General features: G+C 41.0%; 1 protein-coding gene across 1 annotated transcript; it reads right to left on the bottom strand.

Moving 5' to 3' along the window:
- Positions 1–257: 257 nt before the first annotated feature.
- Positions 258–11,958, bottom strand: SRSF4 (serine and arginine rich splicing factor 4). Its single transcript, XM_070949261.1, has 6 exons — positions 11,653–11,958; positions 6,085–6,227; positions 5,124–5,236; positions 3,526–3,740; positions 2,048–2,137; positions 258–1,692 (listed from the first exon to the last, which is right to left on the bottom strand). Exons 1-6 carry the CDS (start codon positions 11,757–11,759, stop codon positions 876–878), a joined length of 1,485 nt encoding a protein of 494 aa, XP_070805362.1. The 5' UTR covers positions 11,760–11,958; the 3' UTR covers positions 258–875.
- Between the last annotated feature and the right edge of the window lie 6,117 nt (positions 11,959–18,075).

Genomic DNA, 18,075 nt, shown 5'->3' with positions numbered 1-18,075 from the left:
GGATATGAGGGAAACTTTATTAGAACTACAATTATTACACAGATTGTTTCCCCACAAGTTTATATTTTTCTCTCCCTCCAAGTGGCGGAGGAATTTGGGAAGGAAAAGGACAATCATTGTTTTTTGGTTAAATCATTAAATGTCAGAAGTCTTTGCTGCAAATTCTGCCTATAATGGGCTGCATGATTGACTTGAAACTCTTGTACATTTTTTTTAGGGGAAAAAGCAGCGTAACTTAAAAGCATTACAACAACCGGTCAAGCAAAAATAGTCTTTATTCAAATTTAATGGAAACAGGGGTCACTGTACTTTTGCAAGATGGGGAAAAATAAAAAATATAAAACAAGGATATTGTCACAATACCAGAATGTGGAGCTCTACTTTTGTTTCTTCCCTTCCTATAGTTTACTGTAGGTATCTATTTTCCTGACTGTGCTATTCACATATTCTGCAAGTCCAAAATATGAAATGAAACAAAAAAAAAAAAAGTATTATGAAATTTAAGACTTTGCACTTTTCACTAAATGGCATACATCAAGGGGCATCAATTTAAGGGCAAATTGTTGAAATTACCATACCTACCTAGAAGTCATCATTCCAATCTTAGAAGCCCATCAATGCAATGCTCCTTCTCTATGGCTGTTCTGGAAATCTAGGATGATGAACCATACCTGAAGAAAACCCTTGGTCTCTAGTACCAGAATGTGCAACAGAGAGGGAGCACTGGACTTACACTTACAACACACCATTGGGGAGGGGGGGGTTATTAAAAATGTACAGCAGTGACATGTGTTCTACTCCAATCACTTGTGCTACAACTACCAAACATGTACAAAAGACTTCTCATAGAGCTCTAAATGTGGGTTGCAGCAAGTTTAGGATCTGGAACGAGATCGCGACCTAGATCGAGAATGTGACCTAGAAGCAGATCTCGATCTAGACTTCGACTGGGATCTCGTTTTTGAAACTGATTTGGATCTGGAGCGAGATTCTGATTTGACATTTTTAGACTTGGAATTTGATCTTGATCTTGATCTACAACTGGTGTCCATTTCCTCACCCTCACCTTTGGCGTCTTTCGGGTCAGGTTCTGTTTTTATACGCTCTTTTTCCTTGGATTGAGACCGAGACTGAGACTGAGACCTGGACCTGGACCTGGACCTGGACCGCTCTTGATCTTCTCTCTTTTTCTTCTTGCTACTAGACTTGCTGTCATGTTTATTCCTTCTCTTGTTTCTCTCATTTCTGCTGTGACTCCTGCTCCTGCTCCTACTGGCCTCCCTGCTCCTCTTCCTACCTTTCCTTTTGTCCTTGCTCTTGCTACGGCTTCTACTCCTGCTCCTTTCTTTACTCCTGCTCCTTCCCTTGCTGACACTCTTCTCTCTCTCTTTACTCCGACTGCCCCTTACGCTTCTCCTTTCCTCTCTTTCTACCCTCTCTTTACTGCCACTCCTACTGCGGCTTTTACTCTTACTCTTTTCCTTGCTGGGACTTCTGCTTTTTGCTTGGTGGTCACCATCATTTTCAACTATATCCTGTGATTTGTCTTTACTTTTACTTCGAGATTTCTCGGCGCTTCTACTGCGGCTCCTGCTTTTATCATCTTTACTTGGACTCCTGCTTTTTTCCTTTTGGCCTCTGCTATGACTTTTGCTCCGACTGCGGCTTTTGCTTCTGGAATGAGATCTAGACCTGGTAGTCAAAAGGAAAAAAGTAGAAAGTTTTGCAGGTATTCAATGATTTGGTAGTGCCAAATCTTTATCTTATAATACAGCAGATGTCTCAGACAGTTCAAATTTCAGACTGTAAATATGCCGACTACTTAAATAATAACACTGTTTAAATTTTCACAATTAGGATTTCAATGATATTCTAAATGCTTAATAACCCCCTGCATCCCACTGGGTAAGGCATATAATTGTTGATTATAACAATATATAAACTGTTCCTGAAGAGCAATTATTACACCACCACAACTTTTTTTAGAGTGCATGTTACTGGAGCATAAGCTTAAATTATGTCCACTATTAATTAAACGTCACTATACCTGGATCGTGATCTGCTCTTTGAATGGCTGCTTTTACTACTGCCACTACGACTCCTGCTTTTACGGGAATGTCTGCTTCGAGAGCGAGACCTGGAGGTAATACAATCGTGTCACAGTTGTTAAGTCACCATGGGCGTTCAAGAGAATCAGCTGAGCAGGGCACAGAAATCCCCTTTCAAGCTGCATAGCACAGTACAACAGAAGGCACTATCTCTCTAGAGCATTTCTGAGACAGCATAGTTCTGTCTATATATCTAAGTTTTCTAAGTAGAAATCTAAGTTTTTTTTTGCAAATGGGGCTCCATAAAGCCTTCTAATGTCAGAGATAAGATTAGTTTCATTAAGTGATGGAGGAAAACAAAAGGCAGCTTTGACAAAGATGTAAATAGATGAAATAAAAGAGAATGCAATTGTGGTCAGAGGGCTCACTGGAATAAGAAAAGAAAGCAGGAGGAAGTAAGTTGTTTAGATAATAATTTTGTTACAACAAACTACAAAGACACAAGACTTTTCCAATAGCTTTACATTGCAGAGAAAGATCCAATTTGTTATTTTATTTGTTTTATCTTCAAGAAAAGTTGTGCATTATTTAATAGACAGTTTCCATGCTTTTAGTGAAAACCATTTTTTGTACATTCAAATATTTCTGCATGACCCGGAACCCTTCACTATAAGGGTTCCAACTGATATTCTATAGAGTTAAAAGCTGTTCAGTACTACTTAAGTGTTGACCTGAACATGTGAAGGAAACTCTTGAATAAAACTCAAGTCATTGATCAGCCTTAGCTATTATTCTCTGCAATAATTGATAATAACTTTCCAGGCTATTTTTCAAAATTTTATCTAAACATGCCAGGCAATGATTTTGTGACATTTTACAACCTAAATATATGTTCTGCCAATGAGATACTGCCATTCTTATGTTGGATCTGGCTTCTGATTCTAGCTTGCAAGATTGTACTATATTTATGTATTTGTAAATAAAAAGTAAAATGTAACAACATTTTAAATACAGTAAAAGATGGCTTCAAAACATAAGTTGTTCAGTTTCACCAGGTTCCAGCTTTCATACAGAGATCCTCAATTCATATAATTTTCCCATATAAATTCCATTATCTGCTTCTCTGTAGAACAGCTTTACAGCAATGCCTCTGGGAAAGGATCATACATCCCTTCCCTCAGACAGGTAATTTATCTGCTCCCTCAAATGAAAAGGCTATGGCTTGCCTCAATGGCAAATGGAGGCTGGAGATATAGATTCTGTATCTGTAAAGTTAACTGTCCTGGTTGCTCAACAGTATAATGCCAAGTCATAACTTGAACCACACCTCTTTTTCTTTATCACCAGCACAACTCATTATGACAATTTCAGTTCTTCTAACACTTCACTGCTTTTCCTGCAAGTGAATATCCTGTTATTTTTCATTAACTATTCTGAACTATTGCCGTAGTAAGCATGATATTATGAACAAACTTACCTTGAATGAGTACGACTTCTGGAGTAAGAACGGCGGCGCCTGGACCCAGGTCTGTCTTCCACTAGTCTTATCTTTCTACCATTTACTTCTGTCCCATCCAGTTTTTCAAGGGCTCTTTTCATGTCTGAATAAGATTTGAATTCAATCACACCTTCGTTTTTTTTCCCCTTGTGTGCGTCAGCATATGTCACTTCACCTGCCTGACGCATATAATCCTAAAAACAGATACAGGGTTTCAATATCTTTGTCCAACTCTGATACTGCTACAAATGAAAAAATGAAACACATATATACATACACCCCTGGTCATGTCCTGATATGCACATGTAGTATCTATATGTCTAAAATTAATTACTGATTTATTGATCAAGATCTCATTTCTATATATCTACCTCTCAACTTCTAGGTATCATAAATAATTGCTAATTTTACCTAAAATACCTTGCTTTTCAGGGCATCATTTTTGTAGAATTTTAAAAGGAGATGGAACAGGATAAGAAATCAATTGGGGGAGGGCAAAAATGGAGGTACTTATAAAGGCTGGAGTTTGCAAGGTGGAAACAAGACCCCAAGGACTAGACAATACCATTGGGTACACCCTTACAATAAAGGTGTAATCAACAGCCCTGCAAGAGAAATGCATTGTAAGCAATCCAAAAAAGCTCATGATTTATAACTTGAAGAGGCAGAAAAGTACACACATGCATACACATAGTTTTTTTTAGTGTTTCTTTGTCTGAGGGCTACTCTGCATCCGCAATAAACATATTTATCTCCTCCAGGAAAAGTACAGATAATCCTTGACTTACAAGTTTGTTTAGTGATGTTCAAAGTTACAATGGCACTGAAAAAAATGATATATGACTATTTTTCATACTTATGACTGTTGCAGCATCTGAATTGCTGCATGAAATTCAGATGCTTGACAACTGACTCATATTTATGATGGTTGCAATGTTCTGGGTCCATGTGATCATCCTTTTTGACCTTCTAACAAGCGAACTCAGGGAAGCTAAATCCACTTAACAACCGTGTCACTAACTTAACTAGTGATTCATTTAACAACCGTGGCAAAAATGGTTGTAAAATGAGACATTAACTTAACAACTGCCTCAGCAACAGAAAATTTGGGCTCCATTGTGGCTGTAAGTTAAGGACTACTTGAGAACAGTTTGAATCCCTAGAGATAAAGAACTTTTCCAGTGACCTGTATGTAGCCATGACAAGTAGGTTAGCCAATTCAAATGCCCCAAAGAAGCAGTTGCTCTTAGTTTTTCTGAATAGTTTCTAAAAGATCGAGGCCATGTGTGAGATTTGATAGAGAGACTTCTGTTCATTTGGAAGCATTTCTCTGTACTTAATAGGTAATGTAATATAGGTAATAAAAAGAGCATAGACAGTGAGCACTTCATGCTCAAGCTCACAATTGTGCTTAGTATACTGCATTAAGATTTCAAATAAAAACTGTAAAGACTTTCTTTGGGAAACAAGTATCTATTTCCTTTGGTATGGATCATATAGCAAGAATTAAGACTTCAATTTATGTTTGCACTATCTATCACTAAATCAGAACTGGCAGAAGCCCAGACACCACTTACCTTCAAATCCTGCCAACTGCAACGGCTTGACAGATTTTCAACGATCAATCTGTATTCAGTACGGGTCGGAGGCCCATACTTATCTCTTCCACTTCTTCTATAACCATATCCACCTTGAGATGTGATAAGCAGATGCAGTACTTTAGCTAATATAGTGGAGTTAGGAATTAAGCCTACATCCCCCCCGCCCCCCCTCCAAACAATGTAAGAACTAGTCTAGCCAAAAATTATGTTAACAATTTCCCACCCCCACCCCAGCCTAAACTACAATCTCCTTGCTTTAAATGTTATATTAATAGAGCCAGCCAGAAATCTATGTATGTATGTCTAGAATATTACAATAAGACTGTATATTTTACATTAACTACCAATATCGAACATGCATCTACAGTTACGTTTTTTTAAAAAATAACATTTTTTGAAAACAAAACAACCAAATCACTATAGTCAGTTACTAATGTTACTTACATTGATTTAAAGTTTTCTGAATATCTGACATGAATAATGGTTTTCAGGCACCTATTTCAGATTAATCACATCTCTCTCTAACCCTTGGGGTCCTCACCACCCAGGTCTAATGGGAAAAAGTTGCGGTCGTCACATGGCTTCCTTTTGGTCAGCCAAGGGCCACAAAGGTCAAAGAGCCACTCATGGAAAGGCAACCCAGGGTCAGCAAATGGAACAGGCAGTCATCTTAGCCTCAAAGGACTCTTAATTGAAACATTGAGGTCTTAGTTAAGTCTATGTTAAACAAATATTTACATTACAAGTAAACCATTTAAATATTTACAAAAGTAAAATAACAAAAATTAAATCTCATTTATTTAATTTAAAAGTTTAATACAAATTAACATCCAGATATTACTTTAATAGAAACCACAGTAGTCAAAGTTTACGTTTAAAAAAATATTCTATTTTAATAGAAAGAAGAGTCACTGGTACAATGGTATGTAGTGCTTACTGCGTCCAGAACCATAACTGCTGTCACGACGAGGGCCTCGAGCATGCTCAACAATTACACGCTCCCCACAAAGATCTTTGCCATTTAGTTCATAAACAGCATCGTCTGCATCACGCACATCATCAAACTCAACAAAGCCATACCTGGAGAAGAGAAGAGACTACTCCAGAATCAAATATGTCACCAGCAAGTCCGCTGGCAGTAGGAACTATTTTGAAACTTAGGGAATGTAGGAGATACGTATTTCAGAAAACATCTTCCTCCAAACAAAAACTAAGCCTGATGATGGCAACAAAGGCTTTTCCTTTGTTGCCATTAACAGGAAGAGCATGATGTAACTATTAAAAAAGGTACAAAGCATAAAGTGGGTTATGGCAGCAGGTACTAATAGCTTAAGAAATTACAGAGACAAACAGCTCTCTGGCATTAAGGCTTTTATAACTTTTTCTTTTAAAAAGACAAAAAAATCAGTTATTTAAAGCACATTATAGACAGGAAGTAGACCACACAACATAAAAACACAGTTAGGAGGCTGGTAACTTTACAGAAGCCAATTTGGCTCTTTTGAAAATTTCTGATATAGATGGACCATATGGAAATTCTGTACAGGATCTTCCTGCGTTTACGAGACCCTGGGCAATTGGCATTGCTTAAAGGCTAGTGGTCACCAAAGAAACAAAGGATGTCCTTTGGGCTGTTGTGAACAGCTTCTGAATAGAAATACTTACCTGACCATCTGATAAGTAAGAAATTCTTACAGGGCTGACTAGAGTGAGCTGCTGTTTTCAAATATGAGGAAAGGAAGGGAAGAACAAAAGAAGCAAACTGAGGCAATTTCAGAAAAAAACGTTATGCCTTCCACATTTTGCTAATTACTTTCTTCTATTTCCCGAAAGCAGAAGCAAAAAATTAGAGGAATTCTTAAAAAGGGCCTTATTATGAAACATAATCTCTTTTTAAATGAGTGATATATTTTCCAACTGTGTAAGTCACCCATTAAAAAAGTATTAGAATGTTTAATGGAAGGAAACCTTTTGCATTAATATTTCATTACTATTTTTTAACTCTAGAACATTTTATAATATCCAAATATGCTTTTAGTCTTTAATGTTATGCCATAATGTTCCTGTTTACTAGAGACATATGCTTGAGTAGCATATGGTGAAACAGATTGTAGCATTCTCTAGAATTAGATGATTCAGATTACCAAAATCTGTAATTTTGGTTGCAAAAAGTTAAAACATTTATTCTGTTGAGTTTGTAATCCTATGCATGTTTTACTGGGAGTTAGCTTCACTAACACACGTACATATAAATATAACATCCAAGTAAATATCTAGGCAGGATTCTTTTTTTATAAATTATCTTGAGATGGTTCATTCATAAAGGCTTCTAAAAAAAGCCAGATAGTATAAAATGTACATGCTATCTGAAATAATTAATGTAGTTAAAGAATTAAATATTTGGGTTGATAACAAAAAAATAAAATACTTTTCTACCAAATGGAGAAAAGTGCTTTTTCAAACTTTCAAATTATCAGAAATTATATTTCTCTAGTTGCAATCCACTCCTTGTACTAGAGAAAGATTCTGATGGCATTCATCTCCTCAAATTTGAGTAGTTAGAAAAATTAAGCTGAAAAATTAAATTTGGCTACTTACTGAAAATAGAAGAGTGTGCTCAAATTACAACAAAATAATTTAGTGTAATATGCAAAATCTCTTGAATACCCCATGAACTTTTACTGTTAATAATTTGAAAAATTATACTTCTATTTTTAAGTAATTATTTACTTTACTATGCTGTCTAAAGTAGCAACTCCAACTTTTTGTGCAACAGGGACCGGTTCCATGGAGATTTTTCTGTGGACCGGAGGGGGAGTGATTTCGCATGCTGCCTTCATCCTGCGGATGGGGATTCACTTGTTTGCGCAGCCCTGTTTCTGGCATGCTGTGTCCTGATGCCGGACCCTGGACCAGGGCTTGGGGACCCCAGGTCTAGAAGTTCAATAAACTACCGTATTTTTCGCTCCATAAGACAACACTTTTCTCCCCCAAGAACCGGCACCAATGTCTGTGCATCAGTGCCGGTCCTTTGGTGAATAGCAGCCGTGCCGCGAAAACGGGGTCCTTTTACAGTGCTGAATCCCCCCTCTTCTGTCTTTGTCATTGCCCACCTCTTCTGTCCCTTTTCTGCAGTGCAGGAGTCAATAGGCAGAGCTGACACATGAGAAGACATCTATCTGTGGTCCTCTCAGGCGCCCCCTGATTTTTTTTTCTTGTTTTCCTCCTCTAAACCCAGGTGCGTCTTATTGTCAGATGCAACTTATGGAGCAAAAAATACGATATATATATTTTCTATCAGTTTTGAACCTGGCTTTCTGAAAATTTGCCAGTTACCTTTACTCAATTTGTTGCAATAGACAGCAAAGACCTCAGTTAATCAAAAGTAAAAGAGGAAGTTTCTTATTCTTCAAAGCATCGTGGGATATCTGAAGATGGGCAAAGAATAGAAATCACCTTCAGAAATCTATGTTCAAACTAAGGTCAACTTGAACATTGCTTGAATACCAAGAACTGATCCTGTTTGGTTCTTTTTATTAGTTTATGACATTTATAAATCTAGATGGCATCACCATTAGTTTATTATTAAGTGCAAGAACTTTTGTTTGCTAATTGTTCATACAGTATAGTAAAACATCATTTTAGCATGCTATTACCAAATGTCTGCATCAGCCTGCATTATGTCTATAATTATGTCTATAATGACAGTATGCATGACATGAATTTGAAGGAAAATACATAATTTGTATCATTTGAAAAATGATATCACAAATATAATGAGATATAAATATTAATTCTTGCAAGTAAAGACTATTAAATAGGGGGCTTTACAATTAAAGTTTTATCTTATATACTATAAGGAATAACTAACATTTTTTCATCTTCTGATAGCTGTTACAAGTGTTTGTGCTAAAAAGAACCTGCTCAACTAAAGAAACCCATGCAAGATTTAGTCATGTATAATTCACATATCCTGGAAAATTTATCCTAATGTGGCAATGATTTCCTGGTCAATCAGCTACTATAGAGGATTATGGACGCCTGCCTACTGTTGCACCACTACTACTGTATCTATTTCACAGTGCTCCTTTACAGAAGAAATATTTCAACTATATAATTATTTTTATAAACTTGTCATTTTTTAAAGAAATACTTTAAAATGTGTATGCATATTTACATGAGAATACCTAGAGTAAATTAAATAGTATTTCAAATAAACACACCTAGCGCTGCTCTGTTACAATTCTGTCATGAAATAATTCTTGATGAAAGGAATGAAGCCTACTCCCTTTAAACTTAAGCCCTCTCATGAGAGAATATGTTCTGTAAACATATCCCAAAATGCAATGGGATTGGTTTTAAACACATACATATTTCACCGTACTGTTTTACAAGTGCTAAAAATGGATTTTACATGAGATTTGTTTAAATTCAACAATAAGTAAAAACAGCATAGCATATATTTTCTAAGCAACCATTATTTTCCTGATCCAAGTCCAAAATGTCAAGCACTATATAATTATTTATTAGAATGGCCGCTGATTAGACATAGAGGATCCGTTATTAAAAAATCCCAGTTTTAACATCTAACATCTCCAGTTAAACCAAAAAAGACTTAACACTGAAATTAGATTAATGGTCCATGCAAGATGCTGTTTACCCATTGTACAAAATGCCACATCAAAATTGGTTTGCCTAGTCTTGGTTTGGCATGTTGCCTGAATTGAACCACTCTGGTTTGTAAACCATAGTTTGTGGCTTACCATATTGTTGTGGATCTGGCTGTTAGATATTCAATAAGCCATGGTCAATCATAGCACAACACAATGCATGAACCCAGACAGTACACGGCAGCTTCCAGTACTGCTCGTTCATTAAGAAAAGGGCTTCATCCAGGACCCATTTCCAGCTTCTCGTCTTCCTTCAGGAAAGAAGACATTTCATTTTGTCCTACAGTAAGACTTTAAACACGAGATGAAAGCAAGAGAGCCAGTTTGGTGTATTGGTGAAGGTGCTGACCTACAGCCTGTGAGTTCTAGGCCTCCCTTTGGCATGAAAGTTGGCTGAGTGACTTTGGGCCAGTCACACTCTCACAGCCCAGCCCACCTCACAAGGCTTTTGTGGGGAAAACAGAAGGCAGAGTTATTATGCTTGCCTCTGCCAGTTACACATATATCTTTTTAAAAGGTGGGATAAAAAATTATAATAGCAACATCCAAGCTTTCGGCAGGTGTAACAGTGAAAGCAGAGCCAGTCTGATGCAGTGGTTAAGGCATCAGGCTAGAAACTTTGGAGATCATTTGTTTTAAGTCCAGCCTTTAGCAAGAAGCCAGCTGCATGATTATGGGCTGGGTCCCTCTGTCTCAGCCCTAGATGGCAAACTACTTCTGAAAAACCTCACCAGGAAAACTGACCGAACAAGTCCAGTCAGTCTCCAGGAGTCAAAGGCTTACTTGAAAGCACCCCCTCCCCCAAAACACAACAACCCCAAATACAGGTAGTCCTCAGTTTACAGCAATTCGTTTAGTGACCGTTCCGAAGTTTACAACGGCACTGAAAAAGCGACTTACATGGTGGCTCGATCAAAATTCAGAGGCTTGGCAACGGACTCATATTTATGACGGTTGTAGTGTCCCAGAAGTCATACCATCCCCCTTTTGACCAGCAAAGTCAATTTGGGGGAGGGGGGGAGAGGGAGAGCCAGATTTCATTAAACAACTGTGTTACTAACTTTAACAAACTGCCCCGTGAAACTGCCTTCACAACGATGACAAAGGAAAGTCATCCAACGGGAGGGGCCAAAACTCACTTAACGCACGTTTCGCTTAGCACCCAGAAATGTTGGGCCTCCGCTGTGGCCGTAAGTCGAGGACTACCTGTAGCGAAGGTGCTGGAGGAGGGAAGAAATGCAGGTTCAAAGTCCATCCTCGGCCACTGAAAACTCCGAGAGAGAGGGTGACTTTGGGCCGGTCAAGCCCACTTCTCAGCCCAGAGAGTTCGGGGGAATGAAAGCTTTTTATGCTCCTGCATATAAAAAAGGCGGGCTAAGAAATCCAGGGAAGATCGATTGGATGTGGGGTAACCCCAACACAACACCCCCCCCCCTTCGTAAAGAGGTTTCCAAGCCTGCCTTGACCCGGAGACGAGCGCCCAAATCTTCCTCCCAACAGCACCGCACGGACCACAAGACGGGTCAAACACGGAACTTGGCCCAGGAGCGACTTCAAGGCTTCCCCCTCCCCACCACGCACCCCCCCCCAGGAGGATCTCGGAGAAAGGCAGGAGGATCGCTGGGGGGGGGCGGAGGGGGGGGAAGAAAGGGAGAGAGAGGCGCGCGCGGGAAAGGACAGAGAAAGGGCGCGCATGCGCTTTAGGGAAGAAAAAAAAAAAAAGGCCGCTCTGACAGGAAGAAACCGCGGGATGAAAACCCGGGCCGTGTTTAGGCCCAGAGAGGATCTCCCGGCAAACGGGCAGGCGGAGTGAGAAGATTTAAAACCCGCCTCACCCGTTCTTGAGATCCACTTCGAGGATTTTCCCGTAGCCTTTAAAGAAGCGCTCCACGTCCCGCTCTCGGGCCTGGTAGCTAAGGCGCCCGATATAGACCCGAGGCATTTCCCTCGCCAAAGAAGAACCAGCGCGGGGATCCCGCGCCGGGGACGACGACGACGACGACGGAGGGGCGGCGTTGCACGCGCTGGGCTCCACGCGGGGGCGGCCGGGTGAGGGGGGGGGAAGCGGCGTCGGCGGCGGCGATTTTTTTTTTTCGCCCCCCTCCCTCTCGCTGCCTCTCGCTGGCGTAGGACACGCACGCAAAGGCGTGCGCGCTGACGTAGGCACGTCACGTGACGCCGCGAGTCGCCGTAGCTTCCCAGGCAGCTTTTGCGGCGGCGCTTTCGAAGCTGGGCTGTTTTTTTCCAGCACGCGGCGGCGGCTCTTAAAGGGGACGCGCTCCTTTAACCACGGCCCAGTGTTGGATTTAATCAGGAGATGTGTGTGTGTGTGTGTGTGTGGCGTTTCGAGCCTCCCGTCATGGTACTTTGTAGGTGGAATGGACTCCAACGGGCATGATAACTTATTGACCTTGTAATTTAATAATTCAGAATTGTCCCCACCACTCCTGTATCATCATTATACTGGTATTCCTCGACTTACGACCAGACTGGAGCCCAACATTTCTGTTGCTAAGTGAAACGTTTCGCTTAGTAAATATTTCACTTAGCAAAAATGAACTTTGCTTCATTTTACGACGTTTTGTGCCAGAGTGGTTAAAAGGATCACTGCAGTTGTTAAGTTAGTAACAGGTGAATCTGGCTTCCCTCTTGACTTTGCTTGTCAGAAGGTCGGAAAAGGGGATGATGTGACCCTGGGATACTGTGACTGTCATAGATATGAGTCAGTTGCCCAGCGTCTGAATTTTGATCACATGACCATGGGGTTGTTACATCGGTCATAACTGAAAAAGGGTCATATGTATGTTGCCCTTTGATAGCAATAGCACTCAGAGTTATATATTGCTTTGTAGTGCTCTACAGCCCTCTCTAAGCGGTTACAGAGTTGGCATAGTACCCCTAACAATTTGGGTCCTCATTTTACCCATCTGGAAAGGATGGAAAGCTGAGTCAGCCTTGAGTCTGGTGGGATGTGAACTGCCAAATTGCAGGCAGCTGGCAGTCAGCAGAAATAGCCTGCAGTACTGCACTCTAACCACTGTCCCACCAAGGCTCTGTCCAGATCACACACATATATATTAAGTTCGGATATTGAAATTGAGATGGTTGCATATGTATTTTTGAACCATCTCATCTCCCCTAGAGCAGGAGTCTCCCAGAGTTCAACTCCCAGAGTTGACTTCAACTCCCAGAGTTGAAGTCCACAAGCCTTAAAGTTACTAAGGTTGGAGACCCCTGCCCTAGGGGATTCTAATCACAAATTAACAAGGCTGATTCCAACAGGCAATAATGTGTTTCCTATTACAAGACTGAGACTACTCAACCTCTCAAACAACTAAAAAAAACCTGCTCAAGGTGGCTTAATTCTCTGCCTTAGTAATGGCAGTCAGAACCCACATTCTTCCCTTTCATGGGTGTTAAACTGCTGGCCCGCAGGGCCGGATTGGTCACATACAGGCCACGCCCACCCCAGCTCCGCGAATGGAGATGTCCTGAAACGTCATGTGATGGCAATGTGATATGGCGAGTTTGACCTTCGTGCCTTACTTTTATTGTTAGGCAAAAAATAAAAAACAGAAATAAGGTGCACTGAGCAATGCACATGTGTCTGCAGGGCTGGGCATTAATCTGTATATAAATTTTAAAAAATATGCATTAAAACTTTGGGGATGTTTTCCTTCCGCTTTAATTTCCATGTGATCATTTGTCAAATGTTGCTGTCCTCAGTTCTTCATGAGCATCCTGAGTACATGGTGGGAACCATTTAGTACAGAATATTTAAGATAATTTTTTTGAGAAGAATTATGGTTGTTATTCAGACTCCGCTGCCTGCACCTCTCAAAAGTAGTTTTTCTCCAATTGCCCAGGGCAGTTGAGCATCTTATTCCCATTCTAAGGTACGCTTTGGTGGTGGCACAATAGGAATTATATCATAGGCCGTTTATCTGTTGTTTTATGCTACTACAAGATACACCACGGTTAAGCAACTCATGTGGTTGTTAAGCAAATCCATCTTCCCCCATTGACTTTGCTTGTCAGAAGCTGGCTGGGAAGGTCACAGATGGTAATCACATGACTCCGGGATGCTACAATTTTTGTAAATACATGCCAAGCACCCAAATTTTGCTCGTGTGTCGGTGAGGATGCTGCAACGATCCAAAGGGCAAGTACTGGTTATATACCAATCTTTTCAGTGCCACTGTATCTTTGAACAGTTGCTAAATGAATGGTTGTAAGAATGGTTGTAAGTTGAGGACCACCAACCTGCCTTCCATTGTGGATCTGTATACTGCACGAGTCAAAAAGAGGGCTGTCTTTTATCTACAGAATATTTACAGACCTCTCACATCCTGGACATAAATGGTTTCAACTTCTACCCTCAAAATGATGCTATAGAGCACTGCACACCAGAACAACTAGACACAAGGACAGTTTTTTCCTGAATGCCATCACTCTGCTTAACAACTAATTCCCACAACGCTGTCAAATAATTTACAAAGGCTGTATTATTCTTCCTTACTAGTATCTATCTCTTCCCACTAATTTGCTTTTATCTTTCAATTTATATTGTTTTTGTTTCCTAGTACAATTTGATAAGCTTATTAGTAACCTTGACTAAGTGTTGTATCTTTTTATTTTTGATGAATGTATTCTCCTTATGTACACTGAGAGCATATACACCAAAGACAAATTCCTTGCGTGTCCAATCACTCTTGGCCAATAAAGAATTCTATTCTATTCTATTCTATTCTATTCTATTCTATTCTATTCTATTCTATTCTATTCTATTCTATTCTATTCTATTCTATTCTATTCTGCAACAGTAAATTTTTCATCAAATCCTTGATATCTACACAACATTTAGAAAGAATAAATTAATTAAGCACATGCTCGGTTAATAAGAGGGTGCCCTATGTTATTTTACAGTGGCTGTTTGTATGATAGGATCAGCTCCTTGTCCCCTGCTGTCTTGGTGAGAGAGCAGGTCTTTCTCTCTTGGTGCATTTTAATGCATTTTATCAAATGATGACAGCCAACCTCAGGAAATTGTGGGTGCTTCATCACCGGAGGTTTACCAGAAGAGTTTGGATAGCCATTTGCCTGGAATGATATAGAGCAGTGATGGCTAACCTTTTCCAGACTGAGTGCCCCATGCGCATGTGTGCGCCCGAACCCCCAAAATGCAATGCACGCACGGTTCCCGCACATGTGTCCTGCCCCGTGCATGTGCAAATGGGCCCCGTGCGCCCCACCCCCTGCGCATGTGCGGCAGAGGCCCGAAGACCAGCTGGCGGCGGGAGGTGTGTGTGTGGGGTGACAGCTCGTGTGCCATCAGAGAGGGCGCTGTGTGCCACCTCTGGCACACGTGCCATAGGTTCGCCATCACAGGTATAGGGCAGGGATTGTCCAACGTTGGCAATTTTAAGACCTGTGGACTTCTAACTCCCAGAACTTCCCAGCCAGCATAGAGTCTCCTGCCTGAGCAGGGGGTTGGCCCTTTCCAACCTTATATGTTTTAATTTTCCCTCAGTCTTCATCGATCTTTCCCTTGGTTCAGGAAAATCGAAAGTGGGAACTGTTTTTGTTGTGGCCCACCAGCGGCCTGCGTGGATCGTGGCTGATCCCGATGACGAGGAGGCTGGTGTGGTGTCGCGCCAGCAGCCTGCGCAGCCGGCGCTCGTGTTGGACAGCGAGGAGGCCGAAGAGGATGTGGTGCCAGAGGCAGAGACTCAGCCAGGGCCTTCAGAACCTCCAGAGGCTCCTTCCGGTGGAGAGAGCGAAGTGGAGGAGCCTCTCCTCAATGCTCGGGCACGCAGGGCTGCCAAAAGGTAGGAGTGGCAACTCAGGAGGAGGTCTACTCGAGAGTAGGGCTTGAGGATAATTGGTCACTCCCTTAGCCTATTTAAGTGGCACGCAGCTAGTGCGTTCTTGCTAGAAACAACGTCTCATTACTACAGAGCATCTTGGAGAGCGAGCGACTTCTCATATCTGGTTTTCTGGGCTGGTTGCCAACCTTTGTCGAACTTTGTTCTTAATAACTTTGATAAGGACCCTTTGCACGGGAAGCCTGCATTCTTGAAAGGGGTTTGTTTGGAATTAAACAGTGTTTGCGAAGCTTGGTGTGTGTCACATTCTCTGGGAATCCGAAGCTGGGGCAGAACAGTTTTAAGGCAAATGTAAACATTGCTAAGACAAGTTGTTTAAAATGGATTTAAAATGGCTTTGGGGGAGGGCCACCTCCCCACCCCCACTTCAGCTACAGCATTGTTCTGTCCCATTAATCCCTGTTGCCACGTGGAGCCAATTCTTCCTTCTCTGCCCATCATGGCAGCAATGATAACGGGAAAACGGTACTCATTTCTCTTGCAATACAACTTCAGTGAAGACAGCCATCGCCATCTGCAGCCTGCTGGTGCTAATGGTCTGGAAACAGACCTACCATGGTGGTTGTCCTCCCAAGGGCTACGAGTTCCTCTTGCCAGATTGCTGGGGGGGTGGGGGAAATGTTTATAGAAAACCTAATTGCTTGCTCGTAAACAATGCCATTCTGTGACGAGGGAACACACTGGCTTCCTAGCTCTAGTTGTCAGTGCTTTCCCCCCTTGATTAGGGACACGGAATCAGTTTCCCAACTCAGCCATGTTTTGTGCTCACTGGCTCATGTATGATAAACGGCAGCTGCTTCGGCTGCAAAAGCAAAGTGTGTGTGTTTGTGTGTGTGTGCTTGCTTTCTCTCTCCAAGTCTCTGGTTAAATGAAGACAAACTCCTGTGCTCCGAGATTGAGATTAATGGGCCAAAGGAGTTAAGAGGCCAATTAAGAGATGATGGATGAGTCTGAAAGAAGGAACGGGGAACAGCTGCAGAAAGAGATGGATGGACTCACAAATGGATAACAAATCCAGTCACCCCGGTTCATCTAGGCCAGAAATAGAACGGTAGTCATCTCCTTACCCAGAAAACATAAGAGACAGCAGCTCAGTCTTTGCCTACATTGAGATGGAAGGCAAAAAAAAGAGAAAAAGAAACCAGAAGCAAGCAATTGGCTTCAAATAGTCCCAACCAGTGGTGAAATGTATAATTTGTTACTACCGGTTCTGTGGGCGTGGCTTGGTGGGGGGGAGTGTAATGTGACTGAGTAGGTGTGGCCAACTTTTTTTTTTTTACTTTTAAAACCATTTTTTCTACAACCTCTTCAGCTGAAGAGGTTGTAGAAAAAAATGCTTTTAAAAGCCTCTGACGATCCCAGTTGAGTTGCCTGATCGTCAGAGGCTTTTTTTTCTTTTAAAAGCATTTTTTTTACAACCACTTTGGCCGAAGAGGTTGTAAAAAAAAAATGCTTTTAAAAGCCTCTGACGATCCCAGTTGAGCTGCGCGATCATCAGAGGCTTTTTTTTAACTTTTAAAAGCATTTTTTCGGCAGAAAAGGTTGTAGAAAAAATGCTTTTAAAAATAATAAAAAAAAGCCTCTGATGATCACGTGGTTCAGCTGGGCATGGGGGGGGGGGGTAGGGATTTTTGCTACCGGTTCTCCGAACCACCCGCTGCCATCGCTCCTGGATTGGGTGATCCGGTCTAAACCGGGAGCATTTCACCCCTGGTCCCAACCAGCCATTACATGATTTAATTTTGACTTGATGTGCTGGGTGAAAAAGCGATTGGCATGGCATGTGGGGTGAGCCCAACTTCGGTAACTGACTTATTCGATAAAGCAAGCAATCCACAGCTCAACAGGATGTGACCCAGTAAGTTAAGTAATGGTGCTTTCCGTGTGCTTGTGTTGTGTATGAGTATGGTGTTAGCAGACTGTCATGGAAATTCAATCAAGGCTTGCTTAGCCAAACAAAAATAAAATAAAAAAATACCATAGCTTAATGCAAGGTGCAAACTCACAGGGTCTAAGAAAAATAAAATCTCCCTTGAATTCTAATACTTCAAAGACAATTCATGTAATTTTCCTGACCCCGGCATTTAAAACCACTAGGCTCCAATTTTTAAACTTTTAAGCATTCTACTTCAGTTTAAACATTTATCCATTAAAGATGACCTTTTTAGAGGCCTGTTAGAAAAGCAGGAGCAACGTATTATAATAAACAATTCACTGGTGATTAAGTTAGAAAGTATCTTGAACACTAATTTATGGCAAAATTATTAATTTGAGGTGTACAAAGCCCTTCCATTTGTCTGTTATCCTTCGAAATGAAGCAAGAACGTAGACTATTTTAAGAACAGATCTAATTATTTGATTCCCACTGCGAGG

The sequence above is a fragment of the Pituophis catenifer genome, unplaced genomic scaffold (assembly GCF_029215685.1).
Source record: "Pituophis catenifer annectens isolate HBS135680 unplaced genomic scaffold, rPitCat1.0.hap2 SCAF_9, whole genome shotgun sequence".
Classification (NCBI taxonomy): domain Eukaryota; kingdom Metazoa; phylum Chordata; class Lepidosauria; order Squamata; family Colubridae; genus Pituophis; species Pituophis catenifer.
Note: the sequence above shows the minus strand (reverse complement) of the source record. Positions and strands in the feature narration are given on the sequence as shown.